The sequence below is a fragment of the Aricia agestis genome, chromosome 3 (assembly GCF_905147365.1).
Source record: "Aricia agestis chromosome 3, ilAriAges1.1, whole genome shotgun sequence".
NCBI classification, from domain to species: Eukaryota; Metazoa; Arthropoda; class Insecta; order Lepidoptera; family Lycaenidae; genus Aricia; species Aricia agestis.
The window spans coordinates 4,097,292-4,113,693 of NC_056408.1; the positions used below are offsets into that span (position 1 = coordinate 4,097,292).

General features: G+C 40.2%; 1 protein-coding gene across 2 annotated transcripts in view; it reads right to left on the reverse strand.

The window, feature by feature from the left end:
- Positions 1 to 16,402, reverse strand: part of LOC121740422 (peripheral plasma membrane protein CASK) — a 318,557-nt gene that overhangs the window by 296,985 nt on the left and 5,170 nt on the right. The window contains exons 1-6 of one of the 2 annotated variants that reach the window (XM_042133112.1): positions 16,205 to 16,390; positions 11,005 to 11,180; positions 10,031 to 10,153; positions 9,380 to 9,545; positions 9,008 to 9,129; positions 8,303 to 8,482 (exon numbers count right to left, since the gene is read on the reverse strand). In XM_042133112.1, coding sequence (XP_041989046.1) covers positions 8,303 to 8,482; positions 9,008 to 9,129; positions 9,380 to 9,545; positions 10,031 to 10,153; positions 11,005 to 11,157 — 744 coding nt within the window. In that variant the 5' untranslated portion in view covers positions 11,158 to 11,180; positions 16,205 to 16,390. Of the gene's footprint in view, positions 1 to 8,302; positions 8,483 to 9,007; positions 9,130 to 9,379; positions 9,546 to 10,030; positions 10,154 to 11,004; positions 11,181 to 16,204; positions 16,391 to 16,402 lie in introns of those variants that run through there. The other variant, XM_042133111.1, reaches the window with a different exon arrangement.

The following is a 16,402-nucleotide window of genomic DNA, read 5'->3' on the forward strand; positions in this document are numbered from 1 at the left end:
ATGAACCTTTTCGTACCAACGTACTATTTTTTTTCTTTCTTTAAGAGGATACCACAGCGGCTAGAGAAATGAAAAAAAAGTACGTGTAATATCTATAGCTGTCTCCCTTACCTCAAGCCTATACCGCAGAACGCGATAGAGACAACTGCAGAAAATCCAGAAAATCAACGATTCGTTGTCCCCTGATTCCTTCTCCAAAACTTAACCGATTTAAGTACTTTTTTCATTAAAGATTAAAAAAAGGCTTGAGCTGTGTTCCTATGTTTTGCTTTTTTTGTATAATCTATCCAAATCTGTTTTCTGGACGTTTGAACACAGTGGAAAATCTGGCCATTTTTTTGGGTTTTTGAACGTTCATATCTTATTTAATAATTAAATTATGAAAAAAAAGAAAACATAGGGACATTGTATTAGTAGCCGTAGATATTCAGGAAAAAAATTATAACTCTACTAGCATTATCCAGGGAGGAAACAGGGGACAACGTTTGTATGGAAAAAATGGCGGTGTGGAATCCTCTTAAACCCATCAATCCCCAAGCGGCAGCCGGCTGCCGCGTAACAATTGAAAATCTATTGTGTCTGGGATACCCACGATGGAGGTGTACCATACCGTACTCGGTTATACGGTCAGTCTGGTATCAGTTCAGTTCATCAGTCTGAGATTGAGGCCAGAATGATGAACGGAAAGTAACTACGTAATAAAAAATGATCAGACCGTCAATCAAACGGTTACACGATCATTCTCTCGTCAGGGCGTTTGTGCACTACACGGAATTTTACCGTCAGGCGTTCATAACTTTCACGTTTGCCATATAAGTAAGGTAGGAAATCGAGATGCCGCGCCGCGCCGGATGGTAAAATTCCGTGTAGTGCACAAACGCCCTTAGTCTGGATCAGACTGATGGACTGAACTGATGACAGACTGACCGTCAACGGTAGTTTTGGTGAGGTTATCTGCCATCAAATAATCATTCATTTTCTTTGTGATTCCATTTGAAAGATAAGTCCGGGCCAATAAAAATGACACTGTAATAACATTGATGCAGTAGAAATATTCAAAATGTCTCGGGCAAAGAAAATGTACGATTTTTGGGCACGCAGTATGGTTTCCAAAATATTATGCCATTGCATTGGCGGCACGCGTGCCATATGTTCACCACGCCTGTTCTAGAACAATCGGGCAAAGATCGTTATTATAACAATAACTTTACATTAACGACCTCTGTGGCTCAATTGGTTGATTATGTGGCAGCTCAAGCCGGAGGTCGCGGGTTCGAATCCCGCCGACGGAACAAATATTTTTCAATGTTTCCGGGTCTGGATGTGTATTAAATATGTGTATGATATAATAAAAACCTTAAATATATGTATATGTAAAAGTATTAAATATATTTCCGTTGTATTATATTAATGTACCATCGAGGAAGTTGATTCCTATGCAATTGACAGACCAACGGTATTTGGTCGAATATGTCAATTCAATATTAATAATTGTGACCAACCTGCTTAGGTCCCCGATTTGCATAGGAATCAACTTCTCTGATAGTACAAGAAGGTTAGAGATGAAAATAAAGTTTAAAATTAACATTTTGTTTCGCCTTTATTAAGATGTAAGATTAATATTACACTTCGTTTCATTTTGGTTCAATAAAAGACAAAAAATCTTATTACAAATGTCACTTATTTAACGTGCAACAAAAATATAGTTGGTTCTAAATTATATTTTTAATACAAAAATAGATTATTTTTAGAGAGAAATACTTATACGAATTGAACATTTCTCTTTTCAACCAACACATAATGTAGCTTCTGTGACTAATTGATAAAACATTTATTATCGTAATAAAAATTCTTCATATTTTGTTTTAGGTTTTAGGTCGCCGATCAGAATATGATTACCTAGTTAGTGATGAGTGCTAGTACTTATAACATCTGGTGCTCCTAACATATCACAGGATTACAGTGTCACAGCCCGCGGGATATACATTAATATTAAGGGATGACAGATATCAAAGAAACGGATTAAATAAGAAATAAAGGAGCCGAAAGTAGTTTGAATCTCTAAATTGAACACTAACTTTTTGGATAATAGTATTTTAATATAGTATGTTAAAATTTTCAAAAGATAATTAAATTAACTGATTTCAAAATTGTACGTACCTAATTGAGAATTAAAATTTCCTATCTCAAAAACCACTGTAATATGAACCCATTTGGATGAAACTTGCAATATTCCTTAAGTTGAACTGAAACTTAAATGATAAATTAATCACAAAGGAGATGATAGATAAATCCGTTATTTCAAAATAAGGCTTTCAGCATAAGATGAAATTTTATGGGTATTTCAATGATAAAACAAAATGAGGCTGCCGCAGCCATCATTTCATCCCAAAATAAGTTTTATGTATAAAATATTTCAACACAAAAAGTATTTTGTGTGTTACACCAAACTCCATTCAACACCCACGGCAAAAAAAAGCTTAAAACGCTTCCATTCACACATGAAAAGATCAACGGAATTATAGTCCGTAAATGCGGGAAAATGGACGGTGGAGGCACGTAAGGTGCCTATTACGTATTTTAATAGCAAGCGATATAATACGACTAATGAGGAGAGACACAAACGCTGTAATAATTGGAAATGGTTTCAGGACTCTCTTAACAGTATTAGCTGGATAAAAGCGGTTGCATTCACATCAAATCGTCATCAATAAGTCTAGGAGATTGCTCTTATAGTAATATTCTAGCTCTATACCCATTTAGTTTATAATCTCGTTAAAATTATAGTTTTAACTACTAAGGCTGTGCGAAACTATACGTGGGAGAGCCATGCTTCGGCACGAATGGGCCGGCTCGACCGGAGACATACCACATTCTCACAGAAAACCGGCGTGAAATTGCGCTTGCGCTGTGTTTCGCCGAGTGAGTGAGTTTACCGGAGGCCCAATCCCCTACCCTATTCCCTTCCCTACCCTCCCCTATTCCCTACCCTCCCCTATTCCCTTCCCTTCCCATCCCTACCCTCCCCTATTACCTCTTAAAAGGCCGGCAACGCACCTGCAGCTTTTCTGATGCTGCGAGTGTCCATGGGCGACGGAAGTTGCTTTCCATCAGGTGACCCTTCAGGTCTTGCGCCTTTAACATTCCGTGTGAACCACCCATTTCAGGCTGCGAAGTATTTTACTCCTACGAAAGGTACCAATCTCCATCCACGCAATGCACCCCCGACTTATAGTCATTAGTTTGATTAATGAGTCTCCACGTGGGAGATTACGCGCGGGTCCGCAAAAAATCCCCATCGCTTTAAAACATCAACGTCAGCGTCGCCCAACCCTCCAATTACTCACGCTTCGGGAAAATTAAGTCGACAGTGTTGTTGCTGGTACAGAACCTCCGTGGTCCTGTGGCTTATATTTTGACTTCTCAAGGACTGTAGTCCGTGGTCCAATGGCTTAGATTTTCACTCTTGGCTCGGAAGGTTCCCAAGTTTGGTAACGATAATGCAGGCTGATACTATCCTCTAATTACACATATAAGCGGGTCCCAAGACATCCCTTAGAATGTACCAACGGGGAAGTTGATTCCTAGGCAGTTGGCGGACCTACGTCGTTTGGTGATTCAATGTTATTTGGTGATCTGTCGTCTGGACACAACGCGACCAAAATACGTAGGTCCCCCCATCTGTCTATGAATCAACTTCTCTCATAATACCTCGGGCTCGCTGAGATCATGGCAAAGGGTTTTCGTGATTGGTTGCAGCTGTTATGATTAACAGGAGTTATGATTGACAATAAAGACGATCAATGCATCGGATGGGTGTCTAAAAATTCCTGCGTCTGATCTCTCACCAATCATGTCAGTGTCCCGACGAAAGTAAAAGGAGAGATTGTGCCGCTGTTTACTGCGCACATAGGCACTACAAAATACTCGCACTTTACGCACTGGTTTTCTACGAGGCCGTGATGCTCATTAGGCTTAATTTTCTCCAACCTTTACAACATAATACAAACCGTATTAACGTACCAATAATGCTAAGTCTACGAAAATACCTATATTTTTGTTAAGAATAGATCTATATATATCTTAAAACCTTACTGGGTAATAACTAATACGTGTACAATACAATAACAATTTATTGCACAGTGCACACCAAAAAAAATACAAAATAAAATCATTTTACATATTCTGATGATGCACAAAAGGCGAACTTATTGCTAAGAAGCAATATCTTCCAGTCAACCTTTTGTATATCGGATTGTCTAAAAGAGATTGCAAGCATCGTGTAGGTGTACAAACCCAATTACTTAACACAGAAAAGTTTACATAATTCTTCAAGCCCCCATAAGAGCACCGGTGATCGCGACAGCAATAGAATACAATAGCATTTCCTGGAAACTGTGATCGAAGTATTAATTAACAATTAACTTAAATAATAATAATACGTGTACCTCTTAGCTATACAGCGTTTATTTTGATCTAGGTTTTAAAATTAAACCCGGTATATATCGCGTACATTTAATTAAGTTCAACCTATATACTTCACGCAGACCTAGTAAAACGGATAAGCCAAGCTCCATAACTTTTGACAGTAACACGACGAAGACTCTACCTGTAGACAATAATAACTTCCGCGCCGGTTTCGGTGACGGTGGTAGGCATCATGTAGGACATTCTGAAAGTATTTATTTTAAATTTATTCAGATATAAAACAATTTTGATTTTGGTGGCCGGTTTCGTTGAGACCAGGCCAGTCACGCAGAAGTAATTTTATAGCGCCCAAGTATGTGCGCAGTACACAAGAGCATTCACTCTTCCCTTACTCTCATAACTTAGTGGAACGAACGACCGACACGATTGGCGAAAGATCAAGCGCAGGCCCGACTTTTTACATGCCCATCCGACGCATGGATCATCTTGTCAGACAATCAGATGATCAGCCTGCATTGTTCTAACCAAACTTGGTAATAATATGAATCGAACCCACGACCTCTGAGTCGAGAGCTACAGCTACGCTCTAAACGACTGGTTTACAGAAGCGTGTAGATAATGTTACAATATGTGTATAGGGAACATAATAATCTGGAACGCTGTCCTAGGGTTTCTGCCAAAATAATTAAATTATTATTTTTAATTTTATTGTTGGAACCATAGACCTTGATCTATGTCTGTGGTTGGAACGAAGTTCCTTATTTAAATAATACTACGGTTACTTTTGAGTAATAAATCCATACTTTCATAATAATAACTAGCTGTTTGACCGAGCTTTGCTCGGTATTCGATAGAACACGAATAAAATGACATTTTCTAAAAATGCCCCCGAAACTGGAAAATTGGATCTTGAGTAACTAACTATTCGTTTCGAAAAAGCTATAAAATCCGTTGGGTAATTTTTTTTGTTATTGTATGAGGGTAAAACTCTAAAGCAAGGTATATATGCACTAAAACCGTATCTAGATCGCATCTAGACGCCCTACCTCCGCGACACTTGACTAATTCAAGTAGACATAAAGTTATATGAGTTGAAAACACAGGGGGGGAATCTAATAAGGTCGTCACTGAGACTCAGTTGAACATATCTCATTTAACGCTAGCTGTTTAGTTTGAGTTTAATTATGTTCTGATAAAAGTGGGTAGTTGACAACAATTTAGTTAACAAGTTGACAAATATATTTTTTAGCCTTTAGCTTTTGTCGCAGGCTTAGAGCGCGGCGACCGAATCAAGAAATTCCGTAACGAAAAAACCTAACACATCCCCACTCCGGCATCGGCACAGTGTTTGTTTCAACTTTTTTGGACCTTCAAGTTTTTAAATTCAAGGACCTACCTATTGCCATTATTGACATAGAACAAAAAAGGCCAAAAAAAATCACGTTTGTTAAATGGGATTATTTTATTTTTAGTATTTGTTGTTATAGCGGCAACAGATATACATAATCTGTGAACAACTCTCCAGCTATTACCGTTTTTGAGTTAGACAGACAACCTGGAGATAGACAGACAGACAGACAGACGGGCAGACAGACGGACAGACAACGAAGTCCTAGTAATAGGGTCCCGTTTTACCCTTTGGGTACGGAACCCTGAAAAGGTCCGTCTAGGAATTAATTTCTCAGTTGGTACTACATGACATACAATATACAGGATGTATCAAAACTAACTTTTGGGTGTGTGTATGGGCAAACTCATGACGCTGGGGCGCTTGCCCATACAGATCACAAAAAATTTGCTCTTTCAGCGCCGCTACTTTCACAGTGAACTCTATACAAGGGACCCATACACACCCAAGTATCATCACTTAATCTTGTTACAACCTGTATAGCTGGATTCAAGCTCTGCGTATTCAAATATTTTGAATATACATATAAAGGAAATAATATTTCCTTATTTAAAATTGGCGCCCATTCATAGTGGCAAAAATTAATTGTGCCACAATTTGACAAACATCAAGAGGAGAAGCCGAAGGAGTTTTATCTGTGACAACTGACAAGCATTACCGAGCAAGTTTTCATATTTTTCAAGAGTTTTCATATTTTAAGATTAATAGTAAAAAATAGTTTAGAATAAACTTTAATTGTCGTTTTTCTTATTTCAGGTATGGTCAAATTATGTTATGTTATAGAATTATAGTATTATGTTGTAGTATAATAGAGGATAATAATAAAACTTCTTATTTCAGAACAACACAACGTTTATTCTAATTTCAAAAACAAATTGTAATAAAAACGTATTACATACATTTTGTACAGTGTAACCGTTTTCGATACAGGGAACGCTAAAGAGGGTTGACGTTTCACGACACGTTATATAATATATGACGTACCCGCGACAAACACTCATTAATAATAACGTTAATTATATTTATATAATTTCAACAAAGCTTTTAATATTCTGTATACGTCATGACGTATATTTCCCAAAAAAAAAAAAGATATTGTACCTCCTTAGAAATTGAGATATATTTTTTGCCTTGTTATTTTTTTCGGCGCCTAACGACGCAACGCATCCCATACAGTGACATATTATCGTACAATATGGAAAATTGAGGCGCTGCGACAACGCACTGCAACGCAAAGGTAGAATACATAACATAAGCAAGTAAGTACTATCAGAGAAGTTGATTTGGCGGACTTGTACCTACGTAATTTGGTCGCGTTATGTCAAATCCATCCGACTGATCACGGCTAATTGAATTGGCATAATTCGACCAATTGACGTAGGTCCGTCAACTGCCTATGAATCAATTTCTTCGACGGTACATTCGAGAAACAGCGGCAATAAATGTAGCGGCATCTGGTTTTCTTATAAAAAGATACTTATAGAAAGAACAAGTCACCAGACTTAACTTCTTACGCCATCTAGTTTTGTGTTGACACATATTACGGTTAGCTTATAGATAGCGCTTTGTTACGAAAAAGTGTAAAAATACGTACTCACTGAGTAAATCGTAAAATCTACAGCGGATATTTTGATCACGTGATTTATTGCTTATGTGTAGATTGTAGATTATAGAGTATATACGTATAGACGCTTCGGGAAATTTTTATTGCTAAGATGTAGAGAGATGACATATAAACCATAATATTTATCGGACACGTTGCATAATTTAACACTGATAAATCCGTTAAATAACAACAATATCACGATCGTGTATTTATCGCACCCATGCCACCGCGGCCGCAGCAAACGAGTTTTAGAAACGATAGCCTAGGCGGTTTTGATTTTTTTTAAATTTACGTAACCACTGCCTCGGCGCGACATTCGTTTTCATACAAACACAAACATTATCGCCGCGCTCTATTAGTCATCGATGGTAACTAATAATGGGCCGTTTACATTCAGCCACTGCTACTGCTCTTCGCACTGCCACAAAATTTGCTCTATTTCTGCGGCAGTAACGACGCGAGTGAGTGGTTACACTCAGCCCTTCACGCGGTCCGGCTCTACGATTGGTCCAAATTTTGACAGCCAACCAATCACAGAGCTTGAACCGTGTCTTGAGACCGTGATGCATCTTGAGTACTTACTATTTATACCGGCCTGACTTACCGCGCCGGGCAGCGGCAGCGGCATAACGAGAGGCAGCGCGAGTGACTATTTACATTATCGAGCTGCCCATTTCACTACTTACTTCCCGGCCCATCAGTGCTGAATAGTCGCCCCTATGTACGAAATCTGCCACCATCCTGGGACGTTGCCGCCACCCCTAGGACGGCAAAGGACGCTGCCGCCCATAGAACATGGCCTATACTGCCTATACATAAATCCAGAGCTGCGCATAATCTAGAAAGTAAAGTAATCTGACCTTGACATGCGGCGCAGTCAGCAGCCGTCGCAGGTCGTGTACGGCGGCGGCGGCGGCGGTGGCGGGGGCAGCACGCGGCCGAGCGACCACCTCCAGCGCGCCGCGGCACCGCGCCCGCCCCTCGGCCGCGGGGGCCCGTCCGCTGGTCACTACCACGGAGCTCGCGATACGGTCGTACACCTGGATGAGAGTATTATTTAGAACACACTATTGGCATAAAATCGGTTTTAATACCATGCTAATTTTTCATGCTGAAGCCCTGAAAGTTTTATTATAACATAAGGGGGCAAACGAGCAAACGGGTCACCTGATAGAAAGCAACATCCGTCGCCCGTGGAGGCTCGTAACATATAACATAGAAGAGCTGCAGGTGCATTGTTAAGAGTGCGTTGCAGCGTTGTTTAAACATAATATGAAAGTGTTTTGTTGAGTAATAGACAACTGTGAGTTGTATTGTTGGATATTTAAAGCATTTCAGTTGGCGCTATGATTGTGGAAATAAACCAGTCCAATACATACAATAACGTGCTGGCTTTAGATTACATTTTTTGGAGCGTTCTAAAGGTTATACGTCACGGACGCACAGTTTTATACGTCACGTACGCCAAGCTCTATGCGACTGGTTCCATGAACGTCGGCCCGTCGTGCAGCACCGTCACGTCATCCGCGATGACGTCACAGCTGACGCGACACACAACTACACACCTCGAGCAGCGCCCTCAGCTGCAGGTCGTCCAGCACGCTGTGGAACAGGTCCGGGTCCATGAACGTCGGCCCGTCGTGCAGCACCGCCACGTCATCCAAAGACTCCACGATTAGGTTCACGGCTGAAACAGAAATATAACAATAAACACTTGACATGATTGAGTAAGCAACAAGCTTTACAAACGTGCACCACAAACGCACGGTACGCGGCGATGCCTACACGGTCGCGCAGTGATTTGACGCACGTCATCGTACAAGTCGAAATACTACTGCATTCAACATTGTGCTTAAAACTAATCGCGGGCCATAATGGTAATAATGTCTTAAGTATGAAACAGAAGGCATGATTCGCGAATTAAGCATTTCACTCACCAGCGGCATTAGCCTCCTCGATCATCACGTGTCGGCGGTCGTCATCGTCGTCGTCGTCGACGGACGCGGCGGCGAGCGTCGCGGCACGCAGCCGACGCCGGCTGTTGAACTTCTTGAGCTCGTCGACTGTGCCGCCCAGGTGGATGCGGTTCTGCTTGTCACGGTCCTGAGGCGGAAAATTTAGTAATAAGATATGCAATGACAGGTTAGTTGATATGTCGTTACCAAAATTTATTTGCGCGACTAAAGCGGACATGTCAGAATGGGAAACTTTATCCTGTAAAGTCAGCCTGCCAGCACGTCTGCAATGGAAACACACATACAGACTTAGCACAAACCTCCTGTAAAGTTACCCGCTCGGATATGCCCGCGGGCGTGTCCACGGGCATGTGAATTCTCCGCTTTAGTCAGTGATAGTCAATTTAAATTAAATAATTTTAGTTTTGACATAAAACAAAAGATACTGCTAAGTGCTATGAGATGTGTGCGCACTGCTCACGCACAAAACACGCTATTGATAGATGAATGAACATACGAGTCGCTATTGGTACATGGTCCTTGGCGGCGTCGCTTATGTCGTCCCACAACGGCGCGTTGAACTATATTCTCTCTCTCTCACTCACACCTCGTATACATCACCATCTCACTCACCCTGATCCACCGGTGGTTGAGCACCTCCTGTATGTTGATGCGCTGCGTGTGGTCCACGGTCAGCATGCGCTGCACGAGGTCCTTGGCAGCATCGCTTATGTCGTCCCACAGCGGCGCGTCGAACTGAAATTGTTAGGTGAAAATGATTGGTTTCTGACATCTTGTTGGCTGGCTGTTAAGTCTAGTGACACAAATATTATGGTAGGATAACAGACAAAAGTAGGGCGCTGTAGAGTGACCTTGAAATCAAACTTGCTCAACACAGACCTTTCGATCGCGGAAAAACGAGACACAATACCTTATCTATTATTATCGCGGCCGGATGTGGCCGCTTGGGGCTTCATGAATTAATACTGTTTTGATTTACTTTTGATTTCGAAGAAGACGGTCGATTTAATCATTATTTTCTAATGTGGTATAATCATGAAGTTAATATACCTAGCGGAATAGAGCAACAATTTCGAGCTGTAAAACGTAACTAAAATTGGTTTTCATCTGTGTGAAAAATATGTGTACGTATACACTTACACAAGCATGATTGAATATGAATTCTATGAGATTAAATTGTCAACGTGCGGCACGTGCCGACTGGACGTCAAAAAAAGAGTGCTGCTGTCATGTATCACACATCTCTTTTTACCACGCAGTGTTACTGATAGTGACATCTCTCTTGCTCAGGCCTTTGTTTCTCTATTCCGCTAGGTATATTAACTTTATGGGTATAATGTACACGAAACAAATAGCTTTTTGTCTTCCACTCCCATACGATAATATTTCTATATTGTCCGAACGGTACGCTAAAGAACGGTACACAATAAATTCAAACGCGAGTGACAGACAAGTAGGGATAAGTCAACGTGCGAATTTTAAAGTGCTCCTTAATTTAGTTTCATTATTCTTCTATTTGAAACCTTAGCCTCAACAGGGGAGATGTCTATGATTATAAAGATTGTTGATGATCAAAAATCACCTACCCTCAAACGTCCACGGCATATAGCTTCGAACAGCCTCTCCCTGGTGCCAGTGAAAGGCAGATATCCGACCAGCAAAACATGCAGTAGTATCCCAGCAGCCCACACATCAACTGGCTTGCCGTATAGCTGACTCGATACCACCTCAGGTGCCATGTAATGAGGAGTCCCAATGCGGCCTGAAAAAGAAAAAATAGGGTAAGCAAAAAAAATTTTTTTTCTTTTTTTCAGTGCAGGGGTACACAAATGTTGGGTTGATGATGTGCGTTTTGTTTTTTTGTAATTCTACGCTATATTTAAGCTGTGTAAGAAGCTTACTAGCTAAAGTATTTATTTTTATCGAAGCGGTGATTAGGTATATAATTTAGCGTAGGTACAACTAAAACACACTGGCAAAGTGGACTACCTACTACAATTATTAAAAATGTAATTTAACAACTGTTTAGCTTTGTTTTTAGCTTTTAAATTACTGAACTATAAAAAGTATAAAACCAATTTAAGAATTTTTTTAAATACAGAATAATTTTAAAAGAAGCAAATAACAATATTCTTTGTTAATAAGTAACATTAAATAAGTAAACATTAAGGAGACGCCGCGTTAAAGTAAAAAATCGTTTTGGATATCTTTTAGATCGCTTGTTTTCTATGAGAGGCCAAGGCGTCACCTTAATAATGATTTGATCCCAAAATGATTTCAAGTTTTTGCATCGGCATGAAAGAGATAGCGACTAAGATTTATCACGAGCGAGAAAGAGATGCAACATATATTAGCTTTTTATTTATATTTTTAAATACAGAACTAACTCACGCTACTACTCACACACTTATTAATAAATTCATCTACAAGCATAAATTATGTATATTTTATACATATTTTTTTAAATAATCACGTTAGATTGATAAGGGATATATTTAAAGCAGTAATTTTAAATGTGTCACAAGACATTTACGATATTCAAAATTAAACTTTATTTACAACAGAAAATACACTTTTTCATTACAAGAGATCTAATTTCGAGCTTCCAAAATGTTCCAACGAGCTTCTAATGGAATATATACCTTCATGTGTAGTGAATAAATTCCAATTTTGAATCGATTTATAAAAACTACGCTGCGATGCGTCTCTCACATCTTGGTGTAAACTGAACCTTATCGATACTACACAATATTTTATTACCAGTAATGTGTGACATTAACATTTTAAGCCTGAATCAAATACAAAATAACATGATGTGCGATCTCGAGAATGAAGGTTAAAGGCACACATATCAACTCGGAAAGGGATCGTCACCGTATCGCGTTTCGCCTCGCCGTCAACCAGGCATCAACCTAACGTATGCACGTAACCAAAGCGTATCAGTAGCGCCTGCACGTCAACTCGGCTACGGCTAGGCGACGCCTCGCTTACGGCTCGGGGAAGGGGGAAGGGGCAAGGGTGGACGAAGAAACGTAAGCTTGAGTACGGCGAGACGTAAGCACGGGGACGACCAGCCGTGAGCGGTTGGACGACGAGCCGTCAGCGGGGGGACTGCTAGTTGACCACGCGTCGCATCTAGGGTTGACAGGTGAGTCACGAAAAAATACCGGACCACCCCAATTGAGATTTTTAGGGTTCCGTAGCCAAATGGCAAAAAACGGAACCCTTATAGTTCGTCATGACTGTATGTCTGTCGTCTGTTTTATATTATTATTGCGGTTATAAAATTGTGGTCGCCATATACTATAACTTACATATCGCAATAAAGGTAAGAGCTTCTAAAAAAATCAAAATCACCTAAAACTAGGTACAAGTAACACCGACGTTTCTCAAAATACCGTACATTGTTCTGTCCGGTATGACCGTTTATTTTTTACCAGACAGGCCTCGGAAATACCGGACTGTACGCTTAAATACCGGACATCTGTCAACCCTAGTCGCATCGCGGTTCGGAGCCTGTTCCGAGGCGAGGCGATTACGTTACGGTTCCACTTAGTGTGCGTTGCAGTAGGGAGTTTCATATAAACAATATTGAACGGCTCGAGGCGATACGGTACCGATCCCTTTCCGAGTTGATGTGTACTGTGACCTTAAAGGTCATATCAGTGTAATAGGAATATGAACCATATCGTATGGGCGCGTGAATGCATTTTAAAACGATGTACAGTGAGTGCCTGTTTTAAAAGACACTTATAATGAGTGGTGCCGATGAGTTTTGCACATGTTACATGCAGGCAGCCTCGGATCTACGCCACATACATAGACAAAAAGTCTATAATCCCTTCTACTAGTCTTAAGAGTTAAGACTGAAATATTACAATAAAATTTTGCATTCATATCTGACTAGTCTCTTTACAACATTTTATATTTTGCATTTCAATAGTGTAAATTGATGTAAAAATAAACTATTGAATAGTGTATTCTCTATCTTATTCACATAGTGAAAAATACTATTAGTTCTTTACTATTTCATTTTTGCTACCTACATCAAAATTATCTCTTACTCCTTACTATTAAAACATTTACACAGCAAATAACCCAAGGGTCACTACAAGGTCTGTTTATCTTTGTCTAGCTGATTAAAAACGTCATCTGACGTGGGAGAGCCATGCTTCGGCACGAATGGGCCGGCTCGACCGGAGAAATACCACGTCCTCACAGAAAACCGGCATGAAACAGCGCTTGCGCTGTGTTTCGCCGAGTGAGTGAGTTTACCGGAGGCCCATTTCCCTTCCCTATCCTCCCCTATTCCCTTCCCTTCCCTTCCCATCCCTACCCTCCCCTATTACCCTATTCCCTCTTAAAAGGCCGACAACGCACCTGCAGCTCTTCTGATGCTGCGAGTGTCCATGGGCGACGGAAGTTGCTTTCCATCAGGTGACTCGTTTGCTCGTTTGCCCCATAACAAAAAAAATTACAGACAGAGACAGCTAGATCTTGAATAAACGCTGCGTAAATATTTTAATGAGAGTGTTTCATATTATATTTGCCACCAGGTGTCCCTATGTAGCCTTAAGGTCTATCGTGTCAAATTGCTGTCACATGTCACCATATAGCTGTCATTGTCACGATAATGTCTATTTGACACGTTAGACCCCAGGCTATATAGCGGCGGTGGCAAATAGAATATCAAACACCCTAATTAGTAAGGATGATAATGTAATTTGTTTCTTACGACTCGCTTTTCAATTCTAGGCATCTATACTAATCTATATCTAGATCCAAGGCTGCAGTTAGGGCACAATTCTGTGTCTTACCGTACTCATCGGATTTGAGATAAGCTTGGCCCATCGGACCCACAAGAGGTCGATTGTCCATCACCAGCTCTGTACGACGACGACAAAATAAATAAAATAAATTAAAATAAGTAATAACTCAGTATGATTGCTATACTTAAATAAAATATCTATTGTGATATAAACTCTAGCATAGTGTATAAAGGTGCTCCCTCACCGGGAGCATTCGCTTGTAATGTAACGTTACAGAGTCGAGCATTACATCAGAGAGGGAGGAAAGCCGAGCGTTACAATGCGCACCTTGTAATGATAAAATGTGTTATATCTTAATACAACGTGTAACATCAATGGTATGTGTCAGTGAAGTCAACTTGCTATGGAATGCTCAAAGTCGAATCTATAATGTTACATCACACGCGAATGCTCGTTAGTCAGGGAGGTAGTATTGTAATGTAATGCTCAAAGTCGAATCTATAATGTTACACGCGAATGCTCGTGGTGAGGGAGCACCTTAAGGCTGCCTTCACATTAGCAGCAGCGTTGCAGCCGCACTGCTTGCGACGTAATGTGAAGGCGTTCTAAGGTGTGGTAAAATTAACTATGGATATTTGGGGCATATGATGCTTATGTAAAGACAATGATGACAAGCAGAAAAATATATTTTGTCATCCTCGAAAAAATCTTTAGTCACCCGAGTTTACTTTAAGATTATTTTTTTAATTTGAGCATGGCCATAAGTTTTGAGCTCAAAATATTCGCTGTTGATTTTGCCACTCCTTATGTATAATATAATATTATGGTAACCTAGATTTAACGTTGAAAAGAAAATATGTTATCATAACCACTAAAATGCGTCAAGAAAATCTAATAATATAGCCACTAATGACGCGTCATAAGTTTCTAGGTATGATTCCTTAATAATGTGAAAAAATCTTACTAGGTCAAATGAACAATGGAATTATTTTAATTGCATTATAATTTTATATTTCTTGTTTTATTAAGTACTAGCTATTTGACCGAGCTTTGCTCGGTATTCGATAAAACACGAATAAAATGACATTTTTTAAAAGTGATTCCTAGCTAGATCGATTTATCGCCCCCGAAACCCCCTATATACTAAATTTCATGAAAATCGTTGGAGCCGATTCCGAGATTCCAATTATATATTTATATATATACAAGAATTGCTTGTTTAAAGATATAAGATAGAATAGTTATTTTCATTCCTAATTAAAACTATCGAAGTCAATAACCACTGAACTGATTTCGATGAAATGTTAAGTGCGCATGACGAATCTCATAAGATACTTTGAGGAAATCCCGAGAAGTTTCTATATATGTACTAGTATAGGATATTTAAAATTACTAGAAAAGGATAGTTTTGTCCCGAAAAATCGTAGCGTTCCTGTACGACACTAAAAACTACAGAGGGGTGTCATGTTTATGGTATAAACTTTCGCCTTACAGGACTCTAACATGTCTAAAAAACGCGATGTATCTAGCATTACTAAAATATTAGGGTCTTACCGGGTGGAACCCTTTTTTCTGTAAACAAGAAAAGTTTCATCACATCATCTGTTTATCAAGTGTGATGTTATTTACAACATTAAACTCTTTCAAGTACTTGTATAATATTTAATCATTGTCACAGGGACATCCATTTAGTTCAAACGACGTAGTAAACAATAAATTGGTTTCCTGTCAAGGTCATTCAAACATTTTGCATGTCGCCGAAAACGTAACAAGTGTCGGCTTTACCTTTTCATGTCAAAAGACAATATCCAAGAGCAACATCCTTGTAGGAATGTGCAAATACGTAGCTGTATTTTTTTTTTTTTGCTGACTATTATAGTAATCCTATACTTACCCGCATGCCAGCAAGCATCACTCAATGCATGTGCAAACCGGGCGATACGATGTCGTTCTCGTGGCAGTAGCGCAGCGCTGCGAGGATCTGGCGCGTGTAGTGGCAGCATACGGCCGTACATACCGGGCGGCGCGCGGTTCGCGGTGGGCGTGGGCAGCTGCGCCGCGACGCCGAAGCCGCCGAGCTTGACGGGCGCGCAGTTGTCGCGGCCGGCGAGCAGCACGCAGTGCGGCCGCACGTCGCGGTGCACGATGTCGTTCTCGTGGCAGTAGCGCGGCGCTGCGAGGATCTGGCGCGTGTAGTGGCAGCATACGGCCGTAC